General features: G+C 40.0%; 1 protein-coding gene across 3 annotated transcripts in view; it reads right to left on the bottom strand.

Annotated features, from left to right (window-relative positions):
• The window catches only part of LOC126365997 (uncharacterized), a 119,126-nt gene that overhangs the window by 24,952 nt on the left and 66,335 nt on the right, over window positions 1-27,839 (bottom strand). For all 3 annotated transcript variants that reach the window (XM_050008820.1, XM_050008821.1, XM_050008822.1), the window contains exons 7-10: window positions 18,176-18,396; window positions 16,603-16,853; window positions 9,526-9,666; window positions 714-926 (exon numbers count right to left, since the gene is read on the bottom strand). In XM_050008820.1, the coding sequence (XP_049864777.1) occupies window positions 714-926; window positions 9,526-9,666; window positions 16,603-16,853; window positions 18,176-18,396 (826 nt within the window). The remainder of the gene's footprint in view (window positions 1-713; window positions 927-9,525; window positions 9,667-16,602; window positions 16,854-18,175; window positions 18,397-27,839) is intronic.

The raw sequence follows: 27,839 nt of genomic DNA, 5'->3' as shown, positions 1-27,839 counted from the left end.
AACACATAAACAGCAGCTATATAGTGAAACTGAGAAAGCAACAGATTTTTTTTCCAAATTATCAACTTTCTTTCTAATTCACTCACTTATTTTAGAGTTTGAATAGCAATAATCAGTATGGTTTGTTGTTAATATAATATATAGATTAAGTTTTAATCATTTTCTTGTCTTTCTTTAATGTACACCTTGACTTGTTTCACATCCTTGAAGGTTCTCCTTCTTGATGGGATCTACAAAACACAATATACAAATGAATACTGCACAGCACTAAATGTAATAATGCTCACTTCGAAGGTTTCGGGTTTCTCAGATAAACAAATATCCAGTGCAGCAGAACTGTATTGATACTTTTACCTTTTACATTCCATGCAGACAAATAATATATATATAAAAAATATATGTCTCTTTCTGCTTGCATGGCAAAAACAAATACCATGCTTTCTAAACAATAAATGTTTTTCATTATAGCATAGTGAAACTCCATAAGCAGTTGTTGTAATAGAAAACATCACAGGCTTTAAAGGCTGACTACCTCAATGTACATTTGTTTGTTTCCATAATTGAACAAACATCATGTTCCATGAATTATACATGGATTTCTGATCACCTTTATGAAGTTGACTGCAAAAATAGCAAAGATGTTAATCATCTAGGGAAGTAATGAAAAATTTCTTCAAATATATCTCATAGATGTAATAACTTCTATGGCTCACCTTGTGAATGAGGGATCTCAACAACATGAACAATTTGCTGTTGGGGTTGAACATAAGACTCTGACAGTAAGTGCACCTTTGCTGTTTGTTCCAATTGCTGTAGCCTTTCTTGAGTTCTCTGTAATTCCTGAGTTAGCTCTTCTACTCTCTGTCTTTCTTGTTGCAGTTCTGACAAAGAACTATTATCTGCTGTTGCTGGTTTTGGACTGCTTTCTATGGAAAGGAGACCAGAATCATATGAAAAGCTGTCAAAAAATGAGATATATGTGATGCGTACTTTATGTAAAGCCTTGTCTTAAAGAGCAGATAAACATTTTCTGTTGGCTTCAGTACATCAGCTGAAACAATATTTTTAAATCTGGTCACTTTAGGTAATCCAGATGCTTTGTAAAAGATAGTAAAAACTTGGCACACTCTCTGATAATACATAAGTTTAATTTTCTAGAACTATGAATAACATACCTAAAAAGCCATCAAACAGAAGTTTTGCAAAAACAGACCACTTCTCATTCCTTCAGAAGATGGTATACATACTGTACAGAACATGAAGCACAAAATCAAACCAAAGGCATAACAACTTCTCCCTTGAAGGACAACTGGTTTCATTACCTATGGAAAACAACGAATGGGACGAAGAGGAAGGAAATGATACATGACAGAAATTAGTAGAGGATAAATAGCTATGGATTGTGCATACATTTGAAGGTATACTGTGGTGACAAAAGCTATGCGGTACGACCTATTATCATGTTGGAGCCCCATTTTTCCTGCTGTAGTGCAGCAACTACATGTGGCATGGACTCAACATTCATTGGAAGTCCCCTTCAGAAATACTGAGCCGCACCGTCTCTATAGCCATCCACAATTGCAGGAGTGTTGGCGATGCAGGATTTTGTGCATGAAATGACCTCTCAATTAGGTCCCATAAATGTTTGATGGGATTATGTTGGGTGGTCTGGATGCCCAAACCATTTTACTCAGATTGTCCAGAATGTTCTTCAAACAAGTCATGAACAACCGTAGCCCAGTGACATGGCGCACTGTCATTCATAAAAAATCCATCGTTATTTGGGAATGTGAAGTCCATGAATCGCTGCAAATGATCTCTAAGTAACCACACAAAAGCATTTCTAGTCGATGACTGGTTCAGTTGGACTGGAGGACGCAGTCCAGTTCATTTAAATACAGCCTGTACCATTATGGAGCCACCACCTGCTTGCACAGTGCCCTGTTGACAACTTGGGTCCATGACTCAATGAGGTCTGTGCCACATTCAAATCCAACCATCAGCTCTTAAAAACTGAAACTGGGACTCATCTGACCATGCCACAGTTTTCCAATCCTCTGGGGTCCAACCCATATGGTCATGAGCACAGGAGAGGCACTGCAGTCAATTTTGTGCAGTTAGCAAAGGCACTTGCATCAGTCTCCTGCTGCCATAGCCCATTAACACCAAATTTCTTAAGGATATGTTCATCATATGTCCCACTTTGATTTCTGTGGTTATTTCACACAGTGTTGCTTGTCTGTTAGTAGCAATAACTATCCTAGAAAAACGCCACTGCTCTTGGTAGTTATGTGAAGTCCGTCGGACAGCACATTGTTCTTGGTGAGAGGTAATGAGTGAAATTTGCTATTCTCAGCACATCCTTGACACTGTGGATCTCAGAATATTGAATTCGAAATGGAGTGTCCCATGGATCCAGCTCCAACTACCATTCCACGTTCAAAGTCTACTGATACCCGTCGTGCGGCCATAATCTTGATGAAAAGCTTTCCACAAGAATCACGTGAGTACAAATGACAGCTCTGCCAATGCACTGCCCTTTTATACCTTGTGTACATGATACTATCACCATCTGTATTTGTGTGTATCACCACCCCATGACCTTTGTCGCTCAGTGAAAGGTATGACATTGTTTTGCTCAAGAAGTAAGTTAAAAGAGCCATGTTGATAAGTGGATAACACGTACTGCACAAATGAATTGTATTGAGATAGATGATAAAATTTGAACATTTCATTACAATCTGAGAATATGTGACATTCAAGAATGGTATAATTAGGTCAAAAAAGAAAAAGAAGAATCATGATAACTATCTTTCAGAACAGCAGATACTTACTCTCAAAATTGTAAAATAATATTCCAAAGAACAGTTGCACTACTTGGGTGTTGTAACAGTTTCTGATGGTGTTCAGTGACAACATCACATAAACAATTCGGAGACCTTATTAGCAGAATATAGTTTCTTCAAGTGTGCTTCAGAAGACAGCAGACACCTTACAGATACTGCCTGCTCTTAGGAGCACACTGCAACAACTTCATGCATGTGTCACAGCTGTCGTTATGAATTGGTGATGACAACTATAATTAACGCTGTCCACCTCTCTGAAACCAAACTTCACAACTCTGACATTATTATCTCTACTGTGAGACATCACAAAAACTGTATCATGTGCTCCAAAATTAACTGCCAGAAATGGTGCTATCGGAGATTTGTTGACTACATTGTATCATGTCCACATGCTATGAGTGATACATTGGAAGTACTAAACTCCTTCATGTGGTGAGTTTAGGTGCATGGTTCTTACATTCAGGTTGTGAACCGAATGACTTTTACTTGTTTTCAAGATTCGGACAAGCTGGTATAGAAAGAGTTTTGCTGGAAGTGATGAAATCTGAGTACAGATGATGATGTGGTTGGGAGACTGGAAACAAGAAGAAATGAAGTAAAAAAAATAAATAAATAAACCAAAATAAAAAATAAAACAGATTATGACACTATAAGCAAAACATTTCTGGGCAACAACAATCCTGAGAGAATGGATAACACTCCATTCTATCCACTATAACCATCCTCTCAGTGGTGATAGTACTGATAGGATAGCGCGAGAATGGACCAGAAAGAAAGGAAGAAAGACAGTAGCAGTTTGAAGTTTTGAGTTGGTCCCCAGATGCATACTCATGTTACTAGCCAAATAAATCAGGTGTCAGGCTTCAGATACCATGTTGTTGTTGTGGTCTTCAGTCCTGAGACTGGTTTGATGCAGCTCTCCATGCTACTCTATCTTGTGCAAGCTTCTTCATCTCCCAGTATCTACTGCAACCTACATCCTTCTGAATCTGCTTAGTGTAGTCATCTCTTGGTCTCCCTCTACGATTTTTACCCTCCACGCTGCCCTCCAATACTAAATTGTTGATCCCTTGATGCCTCAGAACATGTCCTACCAACCGATCCCTTCTTCTGGTCAAGTTGTGGCACAAAATTCTCTTCTCCCCAATCCTATTCAATATCTCCTCGTTAGTTATGTGATCTACCCATCTAATCTTCAGCATTCTTCTGTAGCACCACATTTCGAAAGCTTCTATTCTCTTCTTGTCCAAACTAGTTATCGTCCATGTTTCACTTCCATACATGGCTACACTCCATACAAATACTTTCAGAGATGACTTCCTGACACTTAAATCTATACTCGATGTTAACAGATTTCTCTTCCTCAGAAACGATTTCCTTGCCGTTGCCAGTCTACATTTTATATCCTCTCTACTTCGACCATCATCAGTTATTTTGCTCCCCAAATAGCAAAACTCCTTTACTACTTTAAGTGTCTCATTTCCTAATCTAATTCCCTCAGCATCACCCGACTTAATTCGACTACATTCCATTATCCTCGTTTTGCTTTTGTTGATGTTCATCTTATATCCTCCTTTCAAGACACTATCCATTCCGTTCAACTGCTCTTCCAAGTCCTTTGCTGTCTCTGACAGAATTACGATGTCATCGGCGAACCTCAACATTTTTATTTCTTCTCCCTGGATTTTAATACCTACTCCAAATTTTTCTTTTGTTTCCTTCACTGCTTGCTCAATATACAGATTGAATAACATCGGGGAGAGACTACAACCCTGTCTCACTCCCTTCCCAATCACTGCTTCCCTTTCATGTCCCTCGACTCTTATGACTGCCATCTGGTTGCTGTACAAATTGTAGATAGCCTTTCGCTCCCTGTATTTTACCCCTGCTACCTTCAGAATTCGAAAGAGAGTATTCCAATCAACATTGTCAAAAGCTTTCTCTAAGTCTACAAATGCTAGACATGTAGGTTTGCCCTTCCTTAATCTAGCTTCTAAGATAAGTCGTAGGGACAGTATTGCCTCACGTGTTCCAACATTTCTACGGAATCCAAACTGATCTTCCCCGAGGTCGGCTTCTACTAGCTTTTCCATTCGTCTGTAAAGCATTCGCGTTAGTATTTTGCAGCTGTGACTTATTAAACTGATAGTTCGGTAATTTTCACATCTGTCAACACCTGCTTTCTTTGGGATTGGAATTATTATATTCTTCTTGAAGTCTGAGGGTATTTCGCCTGTATCATACATCTTGCTCACCAGATGGTAGAGTTTTGTCAGGACTGGCTCTCCCAAGGCCGTCAGTAGTTCCAATGGAATGTTGTCTCCTCCGGGGGCCCTGTTTCGACTCAGGTCTTTCAGTGCTCTGTCAAACTCTTCACACAGTATCGTATCTCCCATTTCGTCTTCATCTACATCCTCTTCCATCTCCATAATATTGTCAAGTACATCACCCTTGTATAGACCCTCTATATACTCCTTCCACCTTTCTGCTTTCCCTTCTTTGCTTAGAACTGGGTCTCCATCTGAGCTCTTGATGTTCATACAAGTGGTTCAGATACCATACTGGCACACAGTATCATATTGACACAACATTTTTATCTCTCATGAGAGATTCACTGTAAATAGTAAGAAAAGGGATTTCATTTCATTCTGTAATATCCTTAAGGTGGCAGTTAGGTTATTGTCATATTTTATTGGAATTTTAGTGCGCACTGTAAATTAGACTGAACAGTGAGGTTATGGCAGGCACAGACACTGAGTCAGTTCATGACATGTGTTTGATGACTTAAATGACTTCTCATGAAAGGCAAAGTTCTGGGTTTAAGTACTGGTGTGACACAAACTTTTAACCTGTGACATGAATACTACCACCTAAGTGTTTATGCTGTATTCAAAAGTAAAAATATACATAATCAAGAAAATATATATCAGAAATCAACAAATATTATTTGTCAGTTAACATGTAAGTGTAGTTCAGTATTACAGATCCAGCATTATCACCACAAAACAGTCAACAAAAATGTTTTGCTACATACAGACCATCTACACAGGCACAGTGTATTCCAAAATGTGATAGCCAAAAATATAGCTGGAATTGCACAATCAGAACTCATTATATTGGAACTGGTATTCAATATGTATGAGGGTTGACTGAAAAGTAATACCTCCACCTTCATAACTCTTCCAACAGTTGGCAGCATTGGTATGCAGTAGGTACTGGCTTGTTCGGTAGCCTCTTCTCTACAGCTCCAGTTAAGTTGGTGGGAAGACTTAGCATTGAATGGTTGCGTTGTTACAGTGTGAAGTATGGAACCCTGCACAGGTGGTCAGTCAATGCAATTTAAGCAATGTGCAGTCATTGAATTCTTGACAGCAGAATGTGTCACCCCAAAGGAGATTCATCAGAGAATGAAAGCAGTTTAGGATGATTGTGTTGATGTGAGTACTGTGTGTTGTTGGGCAAGTAAGTTTAAAGATGTTGAGGCGGGAGCATCTTAACATCTGACCTGTCTGACAAACAAAGAGTTAGACGTCCTGTGACAGCAACCACCGAGTTTCACAAGCAAAATGTTGACAGATTGATTCAGGACGATTGTCGTATCACTCAGAGACAAATTGCTAGTACAATCAGCATTTCACAAGAATGTGTGGGTCACACACTATTGCTTTGCTTGGCTATCAGAAGATCTGTGCACGATGGGTACCCCAGATGCTGACTCCTGAAATGAAAGTGTACAGACTTGAAATTTGCCAGGAACTCCTCTCATGTTACGAGAATGAAAGTGACATCTTTCTCCATTCAATTGTGACAGGAAATTAAACGTGAGTACACCATTATGACCTGGAGACGAAATGTCAGTGTTGTAACCACAACCAACAGCGGGAACGCCTTGGGCTGCGGATTGGAGCTGCCAGGCAGGGAAGCCGCTGGCGGTGGAGAACGCACCACCGGGTAAACACAGGACATGTCGGACGACAGACCAAGGACAACTGACAACAACCGACCACGACCGACTATGAGTGACACAACAAGGAAGAGATAAACAACGGAGGCATGTGGAAACCACAACACCAAACACCAAACATAAATCCACTCAGAACCAGAGCCAGAACGCAGTACCTCCGAGATAGAAATGAAATCCAGAGTGAGTACCAGACTGGCTGGACTAGGGCAGAGCGGGTCCCTATATACAAAACCGGAGGGAGCGGCTATTGGCCGCTGTCTGCACGTGGCTTAGCGGTGGCGCCCTCGCTGCATGAGAGCCGCTGCGCGGAATAGCCGCCGCAGAGGCGGAGCCCTCTATGGGCTGACCACGTCCATTTGTTCTGCTGCGTGTTCGACTTCTGCGGCGGAAGGTACTAGAGTCAGTGTCTGGAATATCAGCACAAAGACTCACCCAAGAAAAAGAAATTCAAGACGCAGCCCTCAGTTGGAAAAGTCATGGCCACAGTGTTCTGGGATGCAGATGGTGTTATCCATGCTGATTCCCTTGATCGTGGAACAACAATAAATTCAGTGAGTTACATTACAATGTTGCAAACTCTGAAATGACAGCTAACAAGGGTCGAAAGGAAAAGGGAAATGTTTTCCTGCAGCATGACAATGCCAAACCACACACTTCACGTGCCACCACAGCAGAACTTCAGAGACTGAATCTCACCACCGTACGGCATCCTCCATACAGTCCAGATTTGGCACCATCTGACTTCCACCTGTTCCCAATAATGAAAGATGATCTGCGGGGACGTCATTATTCTTCTGATGAAGATGCTGAGAGAACTGTGAGACTGTGGTTGCGGAAACAGAGTGTCGACTTCTTCTGTGACGGCTTCAGGAAACTTGTTCATTGTTGGCAGAAATGTATCCAATTGGCTGGTGATTATGTGGAAAAGTGAATATTGTTAATTAAAGATCACAGTTTAAGGATTATTTCTGCATTTCACTTATTAAAATATTCCCATCCAAACACAATTAATGAAGGTGGAGGCATTACTTTTCTTTCAACCTTCATACATGGTTCTTTTCATCTACATGGGCTTTGCTTACTGTTGTTTCTCTTTGTTTTCTCTGTTGGTGACTTTTTTCCTCTTTTAATCCCTCTCTCATCTCTTTTTCTACACTGATATCCCATTGCTCACTGGTCATTATTTATTAAATCATTAATATTCAGTCTTAGCTACACTTTCTACTTCTGTGTTTATAATTTATTGAATGTAAATGATATCAGTTAAAAGATCTGGAGGTTGAAGATCACAGGTTGTAGGACTACTGATATTTCTTTCTGCAGTGATTTGACAAACACCACCATCACACTGTTGACAGTTATTTTGTAAATGCCACATTTCATTCCACAACAACCTCAAGTGAAATATCAGGTGGTTATAATTAAACTTTCCCTATTTAACATGTTATAAGGTGGAAACTAATTACTGTACAAGTTCCAAACTTGGTAGCATTAATGTCCACACAATATGGAGTGCATGATTACCATGCATCACAGCACCACTGTCTAGTTACAACTATGGGCACCAAGTGCCATAATCACTCATCGTGGTTCATAGTCTCATACACCTGACCAGTTGCAGTGCTCTCACTGATGTGCCTACATAAGCTTGGACAAAAGGAGCAGGACATTATTGGTGAAGCTCTATTATCAAAACAACAGTAATGCTGCAGCTGCCATTTGAGTATACTGCTGACTGAAAGGATTATGGAATTTTCTTCTTTCTCCACTTGATGTGTAGAGCATGAGAAGTTCAAATCAACTGGAGAACTGGGTGTCACTCCAGGAAGAGGCTGATGACTGGTTGCACCTCAGGTGGTTGATGAAATCACAGCTGCTATGGCAGACAACACTGCGCACAATTTTTCGATCATCAAGCAGGGCATGTGCTGTGTCATGACAGTTGAACATCCCTTGATCCACTGTACAGGAGGTGCTTCAAACCATTCTCAAATGGTATCAGTATAAGATCTATATTGTATAGCAGTTTGCACCAAAGGATGCACAAGGATGTGTTGACTTCACTCTCCATTTTCTCGCAGACAAAGCTCATTCATTCAAGATGGCGCCCTACAGCACATTGCTCATGAAGTTCACCAGCTTCTCCAAAACACATTTGGAAACACTTGAATTATCAGCTGATCGTTTCCAAATGCTTGACCGGTATGATCACCTGATCTCATTCCCTGTGATTTCTGCTTGTGGAGCTACCTGAAGCAGAGTGTTTACCAGGGGAACACTCACACATGGATTGATCTGAAGCACAACATATCAATAGACGTAGCCAGCATACCTACAGACATGCTTCCTTCTGCTGTGCAGAATGCAATCCTGTGTTTTCAGACTCGTCTGGACACTGAAAGACACCATACTGAGCCCCTTTTGTACCAGTAATGGTACCAGTATGTAATGGTATGATGTACCATAGCAGTAAATTAAAAGTGTTTCAAATCAATTGATTCTGCACAGTTTCTCTTCCCCATGTCCTTGACATTAATGCTACCAAGTTTCATACTCATACATAGTTTCCGTGTTATAATGTGTTAAATAGCGAAAGTTTAATTATAACCACCAGGTATAATAGTTATCTCTACCATTGTATTTTGACTGTTGAAATGTTGAATAACATTGCAATATAAGTACTACAAGAAGCCCTTTCTGTAATTTCTACTGTACCTTTAAGTTGGTGTGTAATGGCATTTTTTGTCCCACGATGCTCACGCCACCATCGTTTAAGACCATGTTCGTGTGGCTCTCTGTCACCTTTCGTTCTGCGCATTTGTTCACTCACTTGACAAATGGTTGTATAGCTGCAACCTGCAAACAATGTTGAGATGAACAAAGATTGGTATGGAAGGGAAAGTAAAAAGGTCCTTATATTTTAAGACAAAGAAATACTCTTTCTCATAATTACTGTCTGTGTGCAACATGAGAGTCTCTTAAATCAGTTGATGGGCACAATACAGTGGAGTGCAGACTGCAGTTTTGTTTTTTCCTTTGCCAAAACAAAAAATTAAGCTCACACTTTTTCTTCTCCGTGAAATCAATTTGGTTTCATTGTCTTAAATGTATGTATTACGTTACAATTTAATGCAAATTCAGCAATGATCTCTAGATCCTCTTTGACAAAGAAAGAACAAATCCATTAAAGTGTTGCTGAAGGGGATATTGTTGTACTGTCCTGGAGCAGTAGAAGAAAACTATAGACAGGTCACATCAAAACAGTAGGACTGGGACTTTAACTCTCTGTCATCCTCATTTTGGGTCTATAGGTATTGCTCAAAGTATAGTCTACTAATACAGAAACTGATTACATGAAAATTGCCATTCAGCAATGGATAAACAGAGAATTGTCAAAAACATTAAAGTAAAGGATAAATGGGAAACACAACACAACTCAGCAGCTTAGCCAAAGAATAACTAAGTCTCTTCACTCGCCATCCACAGCTGGTGCTTCTCACATAGCTCCCCCACAGTACAGTGGAGCTCCCGGAATGTGCGGGAATTAGTGCCGCACTTGTCACCCTGCCATTGTATAAGCCTTTGGTTTCTTCGGCTTCTCTCATAGACTCACTTCTAGTGATGAAGGCAGAGCTGCTGCTGGTCGTATGGTCTCCATGTCAGGTAGGGACAAAATCGCCAGTGTAGGACTCACATTCTCCTGCTATGTCTGTGGTGAGCAGATATGCTGGTTTAACCCCTCCTATGACACTGTCAGAAACCAGCTGTTGTACGCCATTTGGACCACTAGTTTGTTGTTTATTAATACTCAGAAAGGTCCCAAGAATGGCTATTGTAACAATGTGTCTACAGCACCTGCCCACATCATCACGAGAGCATGTCGCAATGTCTTTATGTACAAGTACTTTCAGAACTCCATGGTGTGAGGCGAGCGATGGGCATAGTCTGGCTACCTGGAACAGTAGCTGTTGCAGCACATACAGCAGCTGCAGCCTGATAGATGGCAGCTGCGCTGGTGGGGGAGGAGGGGGGGGGGGGGGGGGGGGGGAACTCTAACACTTCAATGGCAGATGCAACTTTTCCCCATAAATCATCTCAGTGGTCAATGATGCAATGCCTGGCTTAACTGATGTACGAAGTCCTAACAAGACCAGTAGCAGAGCAGCTGTCCAGCAACTATCATGGCACATAAGCATGGCCTTTAGTGTCCTATACCATCACTCAACAATTCCGTTGCTGAGGAATGGCAACTGGTGGTGCGGTGGTGCTGGAACCTACATAGTTACCATATTTACTCAAATCTATGCCGCACTCGAATCTAAGATGCACCTGAAAAATGAGACTCTAAAGCAACGGAAAAAAAAAAAAAAAAAAAAAAGAAAAAAAAAATCCCGAATCTAAGCTGCACCTGAAATTTGAGACTTGAAATTCAACAGGAGAGAAAAGTTATAGACCTCACCTCCAAATTGAAACAAAATTGGTCCATTGTAACATGAGACACAATTCAGGTCGAATGGATGAAGATACAGCTACAGTATTTTGGTTCGAGTCCTAAGCTTAACATTTCAGCTTCACCAAGTAGCCACTGCTATGTGTCAGGCGCTCCGTCTGTATTTATACGGGTATCCTTCCTTTTTCACGTGCTTTGTCTTGTTTGAATCGATTGCTTATTTTGCTTGTCTGCCAAATTTACATCTTTCACAGGTCAAACATGTCCTCACCAACATGTGGCAGTTTTTATTTTTATTTTTATTTTATATGGGTCCTTACAGATTTTTCCATCATTATCTTGATGGTTGAGTTTGCACTGGGATGTACAAGACCGTGGAAACTGTCAAAAACTGACTTTCACAGTTACTGAGTCACAAATGGCACAGGTGGAGTCTTGGACACATTACACCAGATAAGGTCTTTCCTGTCCAATAACCACACTAGCTCAAGGTTAAAGGATGTTGGGTTGCTTTCCAACAACTGCCATAGCTGTTTGTCTGTGGCTTGCTCTGCTCTCAGTTGGTCGTAATTTATCATGGCAGAATTGCACCAATTCTTGAGAAAAAAATCAACCACTATGCTCTATGTCCCTTATATCAGTAGATCCAAATGGCAGAACCACTGAGGAGAACAACCTCCTTTCATTCCTTGGAAAGTGAATGCAATCGGCTTATTTTCGTACATGTCCAAATTTCAACATAAAGACCAAAGTGTCATATGGTTTCATAAATGGCTAGTAATTCCTGATCAAATGCATTCCGCTTAGTCTAGGTTTCAGACAGCTTTCGGGAGAAAAAGCCTAAAGGATTCCAACTGCCCTCCATATTTTTCTGCAGTGCTGCACCAATAGCCAATCGGCTAGCCCGTCTGCAAGAATTGCTGAAGGCAAAAATTTCATCCAGGTATATGAAGCAGAAATTCAGGCCCTTCAATACTTCATCTAGAAATCTCTGCCAGGTTTGGGCTGCATTTTACAATCCAAATGGCATACGGAGGTATTCAAAGAGTGTTAAAGGTGTTATCATAGTCATCTTAGAAATGTCCTCTTCAGAGACCAGAATATGGTTCTATGCCTTCTTGCAGTCCACCATGCTGAATACTGTAGCCCTGCCTAAAATGTTCATAAAATCTCACAAATTAGGTATGGGATAGCTGTCAGATATTGTTCAAGCATTCAGTGCCCAGTAATCCACACAGGGCCTCCACATGCTACCTTTCTTTCTAATGAGGTGCAGTGTGACCTTTGTACAATGCCTGTTTGCAATATGTGAAATTCCACTATTGCTTCCGCGAACAAATTGGGAGCTACTCTTATCACTGTTGGCCTGTGGTAATCTTGATGTGGTGCACCATGGTATGCAATATATTCTGTCCTCTACTTGGAACCTCTTGCTTCATTTAATGTTTAACTGAATCATTAGGTAAAGCAACTGTGTTGGTTGCTCTTCTGCCTACTGTGCCCATTATCATCCCACTCTTCCACCTAACTTGCGCTGTGCTCAGCTGTAACTCCAATTTCTGGTGGTGGATGAAATGTGCACCTAGAATCAGCTCTTGCACATCAGCCAGTACGAACCTCCATTTGAAAACTGAGCTAGTTTGGTGCTAGCTCGATCTTGAGTGCAATAGCTCGAATTGATTTTGTGTGTGCTATCATTCACCTACAGTTGGCTCCAACTGCTCTGGTGGCACAACCATGAGTTTTGATGAGTCTTCTAGTGAGAAAGTGAGCAACTTGTAACAAGTCGGTCCAGGCAGTGAAACAGTGAAGTTCCACCCCAGAGCGCTGACTTATTGTCAGCAGGAGTCAATGTTTATCTGCGGAGTTGCGCACAGAGTCTGTAAGGAGCGTAGGCGCAAATGTGGTAATGTCTGAGTCTGCTAGGTGCACTCTGACTCAAGCATAGGCAGCCTGTGTATCCTTGAGCCCAGCACCACATGTGAATTACAGGATGTGATGGTGCCTTGGAAGAGTTGAGACATTTGTTGGATGTCGAACGTACTTTATTTCGGGGTGAGGTGTGACCTGGTACACTCTACAGTATGGTGGCTGCAGGGAGTATTTTTCAGTAACTGCTGACCCAAACTGCTGGACACATCAGTTGTCAGGGTGCTGTTTGGAAAAGCTGAGCATTGCAGGTGTTCAGTGCATGAGCTGTTGCCTTGAAAACCACAATCTGCTACCATCTGCTATGGAGCAAGGATTTAGGGTGAGCAGTAAGCATCTATGCCACAGAAATATTTAACATACTAAACAGTCTCTTTACTGATCCTTGAGAATATTTAACACAAACAGCACAAATGAATTAATGAACAAGAAGACAACATCTCATTACCAAATTTAGCATTTTACAACAGGAAGAACACTTCAAATTTAATTTTACAATGATGCAGTTCTGACCTTCAGGAAATGGTCCCTTGGACATTTAAGGCAAAACTAAAACGTAGAGAAGGTAGATTGTAAAACACGCAAAACATAAAATCTTATGACCAGCAAGAATCAGCCACAAATACACTAGATAGTGAAATTCTAAGGATTCTTTTTATCAGCTGAGCAACACGACATCAAATAATTTTAAAAAATCTTTAAAATAAAGAATCTTAAAAAACCTCCACAACAAGTAAAATTTAAGACTTGTTTTCTTAAGCTTAGTTAATGTACTCTTTAAGAACATTTGAATAAAACTGACCTGCTGCAAAACTTCAACTTCACGAGTTTCACTAATGTAAACGTTAATGCGATCTCAATAACTCTGTTGCTGCACCGTAGAAGGTAAATGATTTATAGCAAACAACTTCAATACTTGTGACAGTGCACAACAGTTCACAATGAGGTAAACAAAGAAATAGATTAGTGTTCAACTTAAAAGTTAAGCAGAGAACAAATGACCATCAGAAAATAATAGTTAATACCACAATAAAATACACAGAGGGTATTCAAGGTGATCCTTAGCACAATAACACACGGAGGAAGTGGCCCAGGCAAACAACTTCTTTTGAAGGGTACAGCTCATGCGCTGAACTCACATGATGGTCACCTTTCCCAAACAGTACCCTGCCAAACGATGCATCCAGTAGTTGTTTCAACAGATTCCGCAACTAGCACCCTCATCTGAGCCATCATGCTGCACAGTGTTCAAGGTCACACCTCATCTCAAAATAATCAAGTACCTCGACGTGACACATCCTGTAATTCAAAATGATGCTCCGCATGAGGATACACGTGTTGCCCACAGCTGAGTAAGAATGAGGTTTGCCCCGTTGCACCTAGCAGACTTGGACATCAGTGTTATAATGGCTGCACCTACACTCCTTACAGACTCTGCGTGCAACTCCACACAGATAACCATTGGGACAGCTGCCAATATAGGTTACAGCCATGGGGCAGAACTTCACTGTTTTACCTCCTGGGCTGACTCACCATGAGCACCCATCTCCTTGCTAGAAGCCTCGCCAAAACTCACGGTGGATCCACCAAAGTGGGTGTTGGCAACTGTGAACGAGTTATAGCACACCTAAAATCAAACTGAACTGTCGCACTCGAGATCAAGCCAGCAACAGACTGGCTCAAAAGCTTTGCTGAAAGAAATGTCTACTGTCACCTTCTGTTCGCCATAAGTCATGATATTTGAGTTGTTAGGGGCAGTTAGGTGGACTGGTGCACCACTGCTCTCTCTGATTTTGATTAAATAGAAGTGTGCTAACATATGACCTGAATCAACCACGAAATATCCATTTTCCTGCCTGCCTGTCACAAATAAGTGGTATGACAATGAAAGCAGGCAAGAGTAAGAAAATCTGCATGGGCATGGAAGGATTGTCTCAAATAACTGGGCTGATCCTGAGTGGTGCATCCTATTTGTCTTCTATCACTCCACCAACATTGTCTGTGGATGTAATGTCTATTCCTTCATAGATACTGTGCCACTATTGTGAAGATATGTGGACTGCTGCACCTACTGCAGGCCACTGGGGCCATTTGGGAATGTGCAGGGAAACATGCATCTCATGGCCCTCATATCACATCTTTTGTGGTACCAATACACTCAACAATTTAGTCCATCTGGTCCTTGATTCTGTTGGCAGATAAATGCTGCTACACCATACCTCTCCGCATACTATCCTGTCTGTTTGGCTTCAGCACTGATAACTGTTTATGCACTCTGCCCAACTGTAACTTTAGAGTGCAGAGCTGCTCATTGGCGAACTTGCTTGGCTCCTGGCACATAGCTGCAGCTTACACTGTGCTGCCATCATCAGCTACCTGTGTTACTGCCCTACTACCACGTGGACCTTGCCAGTGACTCCAGAGGTGCTGCCAGAATTCACAAGGTGTCCTGTCACCAATAAGCGTGAACTGCAGGATCGGCTACAACCATTCGTCTATTATTATACGTCATGTTTCACATTTACAGGTCCCTAGCCTCTCTCTCTCTAGCTCTTCTTGCAAGTGGGAAAATTGTTCTTCTATATACTATTGTTCAGCACCATAATGTGATGTCAACATCTCACTCTGTGCCATGCTTTAATCTGCTGCTTTCTTTCATGCTTTAGAACTCAGCATTTAATAGGTAATGCTCTTGGTGTAGTCTACCAATACAGAAACTTCCCAGAATACAGAGCAATAATTTACAGAAACTTCCCAGAATACGGAACAATAACTATTTAACACCTTGGTTACATGAAAATTGCCACTTAACAACAGATAAACACAGAACAGTCAAAACATTAAAGCAAAGAATGAATGAGAAAAAACAACACAGTTGGTCGCCCAAGGAATAACTATGTCTCTTCATTTGCTGTCCTTAGCTGCTGCCTCCCATGAGTCTCAGCGTTTGGTGCTGACATTACACAAAGAACATAAATATTTGTAGGAGACATACAAACTCAAGAAAGTATTCAGCTATTAAAGCCCAAAAAGGATTTATGTCAGAATGACAAATTTTGTTTCAAGTAGGTTTTTCATAAATAAATGGTGAAGAGAGCATCAGTTTTAGAAAGTTTAGCCATATTGCCACTCTTTGACTGAAACAGGGAAGTGATATAGTTTTCAGCACTTTTTGGTGCAAATTCATTAAATCAACAGAGAGCATTTTCAGGAATAATAGGTAGTGTTTGTTTTTGAATCTGTGACTGGATGAGTAACCTACAAGCTACTATGCTAATGTTTAATCTCTTCTGCAGTGAAAGATTCCATACACTACAAAATACTACACAATAGATCTTACATGTTGCATAAATAACTAAATACACATTGTACTTCTGTGTAGTATCAGGAAATATTACATTCTTAGGCCTCACCTGTTACAAGAGAAATGAACTTGTAGCAGTTTGCCTTGGTGCCACCAGAAGGGGTGAGCATTTCAGCAAGAGCTCGACGAGCACGACGTTGCCCAGCAGCTGCTTCGCTACGCCACGATTCTAATAGGCGAGGGTGTGTATGGGCCAATGCCACACATCCATCACCACAACATGATAGTGATGCTATCTCTGAAATGGGGTGCAAAAGACCTTTTGCATTTCTCCCCAATGTCCGTTCCACCCGAGCATTCCTAACAAGAACAAACTATGATGATGACAATAAGAGGAGCCGGGTAGGCACAAAAATAGAAACATATTGGAAACAGTTCACAAAATACCATGGAATCAAGTAACTCATCATACAGTATGAAGGAGTCAACAAAAGCCTTAAACCAATACATAGAAATGCTCTCCATATATTTCCATATTTTGTCCCACAGTGATCTTCTGCCATCCATCGAACCAACACAATATCCTCGTCTGTCCCTACACAACTCCTGCTCCCAATCCCTTGCCTCATGGCTCACATGCCTGTAGTAGACCTACATGCAAGATTTGTCTCATACATCCTCACGCCGCCGCCACCACCACCACCATCTACTTCAGTCCAGTCACAAGCATCACCTTCCCATAGAATGGCAGAGCTACTTATGAAACCAGTCATGTGATCTACAAATTAAGTTGCAACCACTGTGCTGCATTCTACATGGAAATGACAACAGCCTGTCTGTCTGCATAAATTGCCACTGACAAACTGTGGTCAAGAAATAGCTGGACCACCCAGTTGTTGGGCATACTGCCCAACATGACATTTTTTGTTTCAATGACTGCTTCACAGGATATGCCATCTCTATTCTTCCCACCAACACCAGGTTGCTGAACTGCACAGGTGGGAACTCTTGCTAGAATATATCCTTTGTTCCCGTAACCCTCCTGGCCTCAACCTTTTACACCCATCCCCTACACGGTTCCAGTTCCAACATTACACAACCCTCTATACCACCAATCAGCCACAGTCTTTTCACTTCACTCCTTTTCCATAGCCCCTCTCCCCATGCCCTCCGTCTATCTTCCCAACTGCACTTAGCTGCTTCACCCTCTCCCCACTTTGTCCTTACATGCTCACACAAATAGCACTTTACCATTTCCCACCCACATACTGCACTCCCTCCCCCTCCCCATTCCAGCTACCCCTCCACCACCCAGATTGCTTCTTTCATCAAACATCAAACACAGTGTGTACGAACTGCATTTGTGTGATTCTCTCTCTCTCTCTCTCTCTCTCTCTCTCTCTCTCTCTCTCTCTCTGTGTGTGTGTGTGTGTGTGTGTGTGTGTGTGTGTGTGCCTGCGCATGTGCGAATGTGTGTTGTCTATTTTGGAAGAAGGCCTTCTGGCTGAAAGCTTACGTGTTTAGTACTCTTTTTGTTGTGCCTGTCTGCAACTCATAACCTTCGCTGTATAGTGAGTAGTAACCTTTCCTTTCCATAATAATGTCATTATACCTCCCTGGGTTTTCCATTGTTTAAACTATGAAACAAAGTACATGAGTGTTTAAAGAAATACTAAACTTACTGGTTAGGTGAAGTTTTCAGTTGCCTGTGTAGGAAGTTATTGGAGTACATCAGAACTCTCTGGCAAGCACGTTCACATAGACGTAGCTCAGTTTTCAAGTGATGTCTATTCTTCAACACAAAACTTTCATATGCCTTGCTTCGTCGATTACAGAGTCCACGCCTTGTGTTCGATGGTTTTGCAACATCACTGTGAGCAGTAGACTCATTGCTGTTGCTTTCCTGCAATCCAAAATTATGTGGTTTTTTTCTACTAAGGAATAACAACTACTTATAAAAAAATATTTTAGTTACCAAAGTTTTATTTGTACAATAACAGTGTGCACAGGAAAGAATGCTACTCACCACAAAGAGGAGGCAATGAGTGGCAGACAGGCATATTTAAAAGTAGGAGGGGACCAGAGCACCTGGAGATGACAGTGACCATATCTCTGTGTGTGTGTGTGTGTGTGTGTGTGTGTGTGTGTGTGTGTGTGTGTGTGTGTGTGTGTGTTCTCTTGATAAAGGATTTTGTCTGCTGGACCATATCCTACTTTTAAATGTAGCTGTCTGCCATGCAGCTTCTACTCGATGGAGTGAGTAGCAGTTTATTCAATTCGCAATGTCATTTTAATTTCATTCCCATTGTTTGTATTTGTCCAGTTTAGTTTATGTATTTGAAAGATAAGTAAAAAGTAAATATTTATAAAGACAGGCACTTGTTGAGATGAAAGGAAGAAAGGCTATCATTCAATGTTCCATCTACAATGAGGTAGTTCAAAATGCTTTGGTGTGATGAATTCCAGCATAAAACTGAAGCATGCTATGTGAACAATTTGCACTTCATAACTGCAGTTTTGTTTCATTTTGAAAACTACTGAACATGGTTACTCTTTTTCAGAGCAGTTGAGTGTTTTGGATACTGGCTGAAAGTGCCTAAAGCAAACCTGGCCAGCCACTTTTCGCTTATTGATTGAATGATACAAGTTTATTTGCAACACCAAATTGCATTCATGTGGGTGCGATTAACTTAGCACTGGATACAAGTTTGGGAGGAATGATGCATCAAAACCCCTTCTGCCCATTCACATTTAAGTATTTCATGGCTCCATAAAATGCTTCAGTTAAATACCAGGATGAATCTTTTGAGAAGGTTACAGCAAATTTTCTTCCAATTCTTGTCCAATCAGAATGCAGATTCTCTTCCAATGACTTTGTCTTTGATGGTATGTTAAATATTAATCTTCCTTTCTTCGGAAAGAAATTTGTACCTCATGAAAGTACACAAGGTATATTCATAAATTAATCTCTTAAAAATAAATACATGCTTATAGCTTCATGGCACTTGTGTGGTTAGAAAAGGAGATTCTGAAGGTCATATTGTATCAGACAGCTCTCTGTTTTGTTCATCAGTGTGTAAGCAGCAAGTGAATGAAATGGAAGCAATATTGGACTCCCACCAGTTGTGACATACGTTCTGACATTTGCTTCTTGCAAACAAGAGAAGTTAAAGCCATCAAGGTTCATCACAGATTGTGTCCTTTGTATGGGGATGGATTATGAATGACAGTGTTGTGAGGGAGTTGTGCAGAAAATTCAAAGCTACTCACACAGTTGTGCATTGTGAAAATGGTTAAGGAAGAAATTTAGTTGTAACACGAGGTTGTGCAACATGCTGATGAAATCGTGCATGTAAGATATCGGTTCACAATTTCCAAGCTCCCTGAAGAGGTGCCTCAGATTTCATGGAGAACAGTCTTTAACCATCTGTCACAGAGAGGTTAGATTACCATAACTTTTATTTGTGCACAGTAGGTACCAAAATGTCTAAACCTGAAAGAATGGTTCAGTTTTGACCTTCCTTTAATGCCACAATGAAGAAGGGTAGGTATTTCCAAATAGAACTGTGACTGGGGATGAGGCTTGGGTGGAGTGTGAGAACACTGATGTTAATTAAGAGTCCACACAGTGGAAGCTCACTCATTCTCCCAATAAGCCCAAAAAATTCAAGCAACTGCTGTCAAACCACAAATCGATAATCAGTTTTTTGGTGTAGCAAAAGCATCCTGACAACAGATTTCATGAGAGTAACATGTGAGAATACTGTGACATCTCATGTTTATTGTAAGACACTTATGAAACTCCAAAGGTCAATCCAAAACAGATGGTGTGGAATGATCACAGAGGAGTCATTCTCCTTTGCAACCAACATACTGTAAATCAAACAAAGGAAAAACTCAGACTTTTTCATCTCTTCACCAAGATGACGGCCTGGCTGGCTACTCAGTATTTCACAACTGATGATGAGCTCTAAGATGCTGTCAACTGGCTAAAGCATTAGTCAGCACCATTCTTTCATGAAAGGATACAGAAGCTGGTGTCACAGTATAACAAATGTTTGGATTTGGGTGACAACTGTGAAGAAGTAATGTCAATATGTTAACACAGATTGTATATAAAAAGTTCTATCTATTTTTTTTCTTTTTTAGCAGCCAATCAGGTTAATTTATGAGTAGTCCTCATATAAATAATTATGATTACAGAACTGTACACATTAATTTATGAGTAGTCCTCATATAAATAATTATGATTACAGAACTGTACACAATCTCTGTCTCCACAAATTCTGTACTGAGTGGAGTTCCCATATACTACAATCGCAACTTTTAAACACTGTGACATTAAATCATGGAGGGCCTGGGTGAATTCTTGAAAAATCTCCCCATCTAGTTTGTATGCAAGATCACAAGGCATCAGCAGCAGGTTATGGAGAACAATGCGAACACTTCAATCACAAACATCTGACAATAACTTGACATGTAAATGTGCATGTCAGGATAGTGCGGTGGCACCCATCATTCTTTGAAGAAAGTTTACACATTCCTCATCGCATGTGGTAGAGGAAGATGAGCCTTCAAAGTACGGGAACATGTACAGGAACAGTTCTCTGGGCTGTTAAACCTCTCTGTGCAGTGGTTAGTATTCAGATTGTCATCAGTAAGTCAAGAGTTAAAGTAACATGTTGTATCCAATTGTGTCTGTAACTGATTTTATTCTCTGCTACACCATTGAGCAGTGTAGGTTGCCAGATCGTGATCAACACTGTAGCGTCTACATGTATGCAGCCACCACTGTTTGACACACTGAAGTGGAACTTGTCTGAAATAGCAAATTTTAGGATAGGGCATTTCAATGATTTCTTTGACAATAGCAGCTGATACAATGGAATGTACAGCACTAGACCAGCAGAGATCAGATGGAGTCAAAGTGTCAAACATTGAGCTGTCACTGTGAGAGGAGCTGTATGTGGGCAAGAAGCAGACTAGGTAGTGGCCATCTTGCAGTGGTCACACTGAATGATCCAGTAATCATTTTTCATGGTGCATGGGCTCTTCCACACACTGCTGACTCCAAATGTCACAATACATACCCATCAAATTGCAATTTGTCTCTTTTTTTAAGTATTTGTTTATTCCATTAATAAGTTTTCAAGCTTTTTCAGGTTCACCTTCAGATGGTGCACAAGGATGTTACATGTTTATTTACATAGTGTGATGCTGTGTTTTGGCTGCATGATGCGAGTGTATTTTAATGTATCACCAAGAGTAATATTTATAAGGTAAGCTGTACTGAAAAATTAATTCTTTTACTCACTGTGACAGTATGGACTGTTTTGTTATTCAGCCAGCTTCCATTGTGATTGCCAAGGTTCACTCACTATTTTCTATGAATACTGTCACAATTAAAGAGCCAGCATCCAGAATGTGCTATATAACTGGTGCATGCCACAAGGATATCCACTCAAAGATATGACACACTTTGCTCACAGACAATTATTTGGTTATTTGTGTATGTAGTATAACCAATCAACATGTGTGCAAATACTTTGAACTAAAACAGTGTTAACATGAATGCTGAAAAATAGTGTTACAATAGTCACATTTTGTATTTTGTTGTTAGTGAAAGCAACTCATTCTTATGTTGTATGTCTTTGAGGTTGACAATTTAGTAGAGTTCTTCCCAAGAAAAATGAAGCTTACAAAAGTGCTTTCCTTGTTTGTGGGTGGTTGTTCAGCAATTAGTTGGTTTAATTTTGCCATATGGATTAATTTACCTATAACACATTACTGGATGCAACTGATTTTATAACTTTTGTTTCTTTATGTATTTCATTTATATTCATTGGAACATTAAGCATGTGATTAATCACTGATCTGAAGAATGTCTTCTTATGTTGGTCTGGGTGGCAAGAAGAGTTAACGAATGGTAATGTTACCAGTTGTTGGCTTTCTGAAAATTTGAAGGTATGCTTTCAATTTTTATTTGAGATTTTTAAATCAAAATAGTTAATATCATCTGGTGTTTGATGTTCTCATGTGTACTGAATTTTGTGATATGAGTTATTAAGTTCTTCAGTTAGACTTTTTATTTCTTCTGCTGTTCCATTAAATAGAGTAGGAATGTCATTAATGTAATGTTAAAGTGAAGCAGATTATCATACAATAGGGTTTGAGATCTAAAAGCTGTTTTTACGGTTGTTAATAAGTATATCTGCTATCAATAACAACGAAATACAATCATCCACAGTACCCAACCTACGATACAACAATATCAAAAGTCAGGTGTGTACAAACTGATTTACAACTAATTTCAAGCATTCACAATGCTCAAACTGGTAGAAGCTTCACAAACGATTCAGACAGACATGGATGCAGTCCATCTTAACAACCTGGAAAAATCCAGCTTTGGCACACTTCTTGCTCAACACAGTCATTCTCCAAACAGCATAGGAGAGAGCGTTCAGGTGCTGCATCTTGCTAACAAAGACATAAAACCTGACTTTCTTGAAGACACTAAAATCCTTATCTACACACATACTGCACTGGTCTACTTTCTCAATGTCTGGACTGAAATGAGAAACTATCTTTTCCATCAGAACTTCATAGCCTTACTAGCTAGAAACAGTTAACAAGCTAAACAGCACAGCCAACTCCCCCACCTGCCCACCCTCCTCCCTCTATCCTTCTTACGTAATTACATTTATATCTATGCCAATAACCTACCAAAAAATGATGTTTGTACTATGTAGCTAAATAACTAAGTCTCCTGACATTACAATAGCTCATGTACATATTATCATGTTAGCCGCAACAAACAGTGCCTGTGTTTACCATAAGTCACTAAGTCCAGACCATGTTACAATAAGAATAGAAAGAAGGCAGTAGTCCAAAGTTTTAACGAGTAAATTTAATGTTTATACAGAAGCTTCCACGTGGGTAATAATTACAAAGCCACCCATACTGTCACTGTACTTAACCGAATACTTTTTTTCAATACAACTTGCCCTACAAACATTACTCGTGATGATATATTGTAGTATATTTATCTATCTTCATGTCCAGAGGCAGAACCAAACATCATGCTATGGAAGTAAACGTAACTTCCATACGCACCATTTTAAAATGAGCCTGACTGAAATGAATATATATGACTGATTGCAGTTTTCTGTATTTATACTGAATACACAGTCACAGATTACAAAACATATGTAATGGATAAGCTTAACCAAATATCACAGCATAGAAAACACATTGTCCAGAGACTGATCATCCCACTGACTCCAATTCACTCTCTGATGTTCACTGACACCAAAGATGCATACTACAACAAGATTTCATGTTTCCATTTTGTTCTTGGTTCTTCTATAATAGAGATTGGCACATTACTAACCTACCCAGTCACTTTAGGTAGTGTGTCGTTGGCTTACATATACATCACACCTAGGTACTCTTAATTGCTCCTTACTGATCCCCCAAGCTCAGGTTCTTCGTGGCCACTCTTTCTCGGTGCTTAATTGACAACAAAATCTCTTGCAGGTAAACATATCGAGATGCTACTATTGCAATTTAGATCAAATAGTAAAATATTTTAATCAGTGCCCTCTACTGCTTTGACAAATTTGTTTCAAGATAGAAGTAGACCAGGAATGTTTTGGAAAATCACATTACAAAATCAGAATCATTCATGTCATGTCTTCTCCTGTCTCTCTCTCTCTTTTTTATTGATAACAATCAGATATTTGCCAATAGACATATACAGTGCCAAGTCTCATTATTATGGCTACCTGGTAGTATTCAGAGTAGACACTGGTAACAGCAGACTCTGCAGCTACATGATTTGGAAGTGATTTTCAGGATAGGTGAACACGGATATTTCCAGTCATGCATTACAGGGAGAAGACACAAACACAATGAACCTTATAATAAGGGTCACAGATATCCAATTGGCCTTTGATCTGAGGAAGTTGTTCAAGTATTACTGTTAGTCATGTGGACTACTGCTGCTGCTGATTAAGGGTTACTGAACACCTTCAGCCCCAGGATGGAATCTGTCTACCCCATATAAAACGTCCGCACCAGATACAAATGCGTAAGCTGCAGACAAAGCCAAGTTTGTTGTGAATCGAGCACTCAACAAACACCAAGAATGATAGTCAGCAAATCAAGGTCCAGAGCAAGACCAGTGTCAGTACAGAAGCCAGGTATGATTGAAAACAGCAAATACAGTTTGCTATATGAGACTGAGCTGCAGCAGCTTGCTTAGTCTGTGGCTGCAATTTGGCTCAGCCACTGTGACTCACGTTCCATGCCTCTGGTGGCACTCCTCATTCATGAGCTGCAACGCCTCTGTACCGCTGTCAACTTACTCTGCTGATGGGGATATTAAATAATCAGTCTGCATCTATGGTTAATCGTACTTGAAAATGTGAGGATGTACTAAATTTTTGTGTACTTTGTACCTGAGACAGGACATGGGTACCCAAAAGCCACATGCAGGCCGGCCAACACATCAGCCCTCATGGTTATTTCATTAGGTGGATTAGATATGGATCAGACTCGCCTCCCTGTGTTCCAAAAGAAGAACATCCGCACATTTGGCTATTCAGGCAGGCAACCGTGCAGAAAGGTGTGTTATTTTGCTGAAAGGTTCTGCTCTCATGAGAAAAGCAATTATCTATATTGGTGAACATACACAGCGCTGTTCAAAAATTGTTGTAGAGTATTTGTTATACAATATTACCAGATACACTTGTAACGTCGCGAGTAAATGCACGATAACATTCGTTGTTATACAGCCCACAGTACTGGAGCCGGAGGCTGTGAAAGAAACAGCCACTTGTGTCTTAGCCAATGAGTCATGTACACCTGCTACTACGGCAATTCCCGGATTTTCCGGTTAAACATACACTGCATATTTTCATATTAGGAAAGTATAAATTCGAATTCCACCAAACACCACATGTTACTTTCTGAAGAAATGAAATCGAGATTGTGATGCGCTTTTGTAAGCCAGTCGTAGCTCGTGTCAAGTGATCTCGCCAGCCGATGACAGCAGATATTCAGAGCATACGACACGTGATGTAGTCAGCCAATAGCAACATCACTGTTAAGTGGCACGAACACACAAATAGGAAAAGGTAACGGTTTAAATTAATATACATAGTGTTGCTACAAGAAAAGAAAAGCTTTTACATATAATATTGGTCTCTCAGATTAATAAGCTGCAAGAGAAGCTAAGCTTTCACACATAATATTGATATTTTTTTGCGCGTGTTACACTTTAAGATACATCACACAAATGTGCCAGTAAAACTTTTAACAACGACATAAAAGTCTGATCTTCCGGGCTCAAAAATATTCTAAATGGTTGTCGTCAAAGATCCTATTTTTCAATGAGAGTCAATTGCTCTGTGATTTAAAAAATTCATCAGACATTCGCGCACAGAGTTCATTCTGCGTAAAAAGAAATTTACTTTGAAAGTAACGCTTTCCAAACAACCATTCGGAATATTTTCTCACGACCTGTTAGAAATACATTCGTTTCAGCAGTTGCCATATAGTGCCAGATAACAGATGTTGCCACCGCTTGTGCATCTACGGTGACGCAGGAAGCCCGTATGTTCGTACGTGTAAAACATTCAAAGATCTTACATTATGTCATAAAAGAAACAAGACATTCGAGGATACTTCAAGAGCATGGGAATTTTATGAACCATAATAAAATGCATCATTCAGCTTAAAGTTCACATTCGTATGTCCAGATTCAGATGTAAATTTTCTTGGAGTACCAGTACTGTATTATCTCATGTTTGGTTCTTTATTAAGGCATAATCCCACATGTGCTAGAAGGTGAAAATGTGAAATTGAAATGCAGCGAATAGTTGAAACTAGCCAATAGTGTGAAATGAAACACTTTGTTCAAATAAACTGACTGTCTCAGCAGAAAAGATTTCTTTAACAAACTGACAAAAATAGCTTCATTGTTCTGCGAAGCAATTCACGCTTGACTTGTTTGTTTTTTATTGCTGTGGTATTATTCTGCAGTAGCAAGATACAGTAGTATTCTATGTTAGAGTATTGGTTCTTACCAGTCAAAGTTACAAAAATTGAACTGAAAACTAAAACAATGAAAAATTCCCGGAATTCAAAAAAATTCCTGGGTTTTTCTGGTTTTCTCCCAGATGAAAAAATTCCCGGGTTTTCCCCGGATCTCCCGGTTATCCCAGGCCGTATACACCCTGGATATTAAATATTATTAAATCATTTTCAAAATCTGTACACTACGTTTTGACATTCAGGAGAAGATTATATCCAAATTTCAGCATTATAATTATCATAGTTTTGGAGACAAATTGGTAAAAAGTAAAAAACCGAAAATCAGGGAACTAAATTTAGTTAGGAAGTATAATAGTTTATTTTTTGGTATAATTGGAAAACATAAACAGAACTCTCAGTGTGCAGAATTAAGATTTTCTATTAAAACTTTAATTATTTTTCATTTTTGTAATATAAAAATCAGACTAAATTATTATTTGTGTCTAATATTGTTGTGGGAATAAATGTGAGTGAATGAGTGTGTATACGTGGAACATTCATGATATTTAAATATTGCGTTATATACCGTCTTAAGTAACCTGCAAAAGTTACACAAGCCTGTCGTGGGAAAATGATCTGCGGAAAATTACACACTTTGCTGATGATGTATGTCTAGGTGTGATTGCTACTATAACAGAGCAGCCAGAAAGTCAGCTGGAGTATTATCTGTATCTAAAGGATATTTCGAGATTTAATGCCTTTTCGTTTTCATTTATTAAATATTACTTTAATATTTGTATATCAGAATCACACAGATGCGTCTGTATGTAAGGATTGGTGCAGGCCAGTTTTGGTGCGAGTATGATCATGAGCGAGCATTCTGATTGGCAGCGAGTATGGTTGGTCAGTCAGAATTGAGACGGTTCCCGCTTGTTACCTGATACTTATACGGGGAGTGAGGCCACAAGAAGGGAGTCTCTCGCTAGCTTTGAATGCGGACAGTCATGTTACGAGTGCGAGTCAAAATATTGTGTAAAATGAAGGAATATTGAGTTCCTCACATTTGATACGTGACATGACTAACGTAGTATCCACACGGCATGTTTCAGTATTCAACCACTGAGCATTTTGGTGAGATTTTTTTTTTTTTTTTTAATCCACAAGAAGGACCGAATGTAATAACTCAAATTAGTGGTGAAATTAATGACTGTGAAAACTTTGTTTGATTCGGGTTGGGTTTGGACAGATTTCTGGCTGCTGTGCGTATGAAATGGGTGCACCAGTGGTGAAAAAAAAAGAATATAGCCAATA

Source organism: Schistocerca gregaria, chromosome 4 (assembly GCF_023897955.1).
Source record: "Schistocerca gregaria isolate iqSchGreg1 chromosome 4, iqSchGreg1.2, whole genome shotgun sequence".
Taxonomy (NCBI): domain Eukaryota; kingdom Metazoa; phylum Arthropoda; class Insecta; order Orthoptera; family Acrididae; genus Schistocerca; species Schistocerca gregaria.
This window is presented reverse-complemented; position numbering and strand designations above follow the sequence as displayed.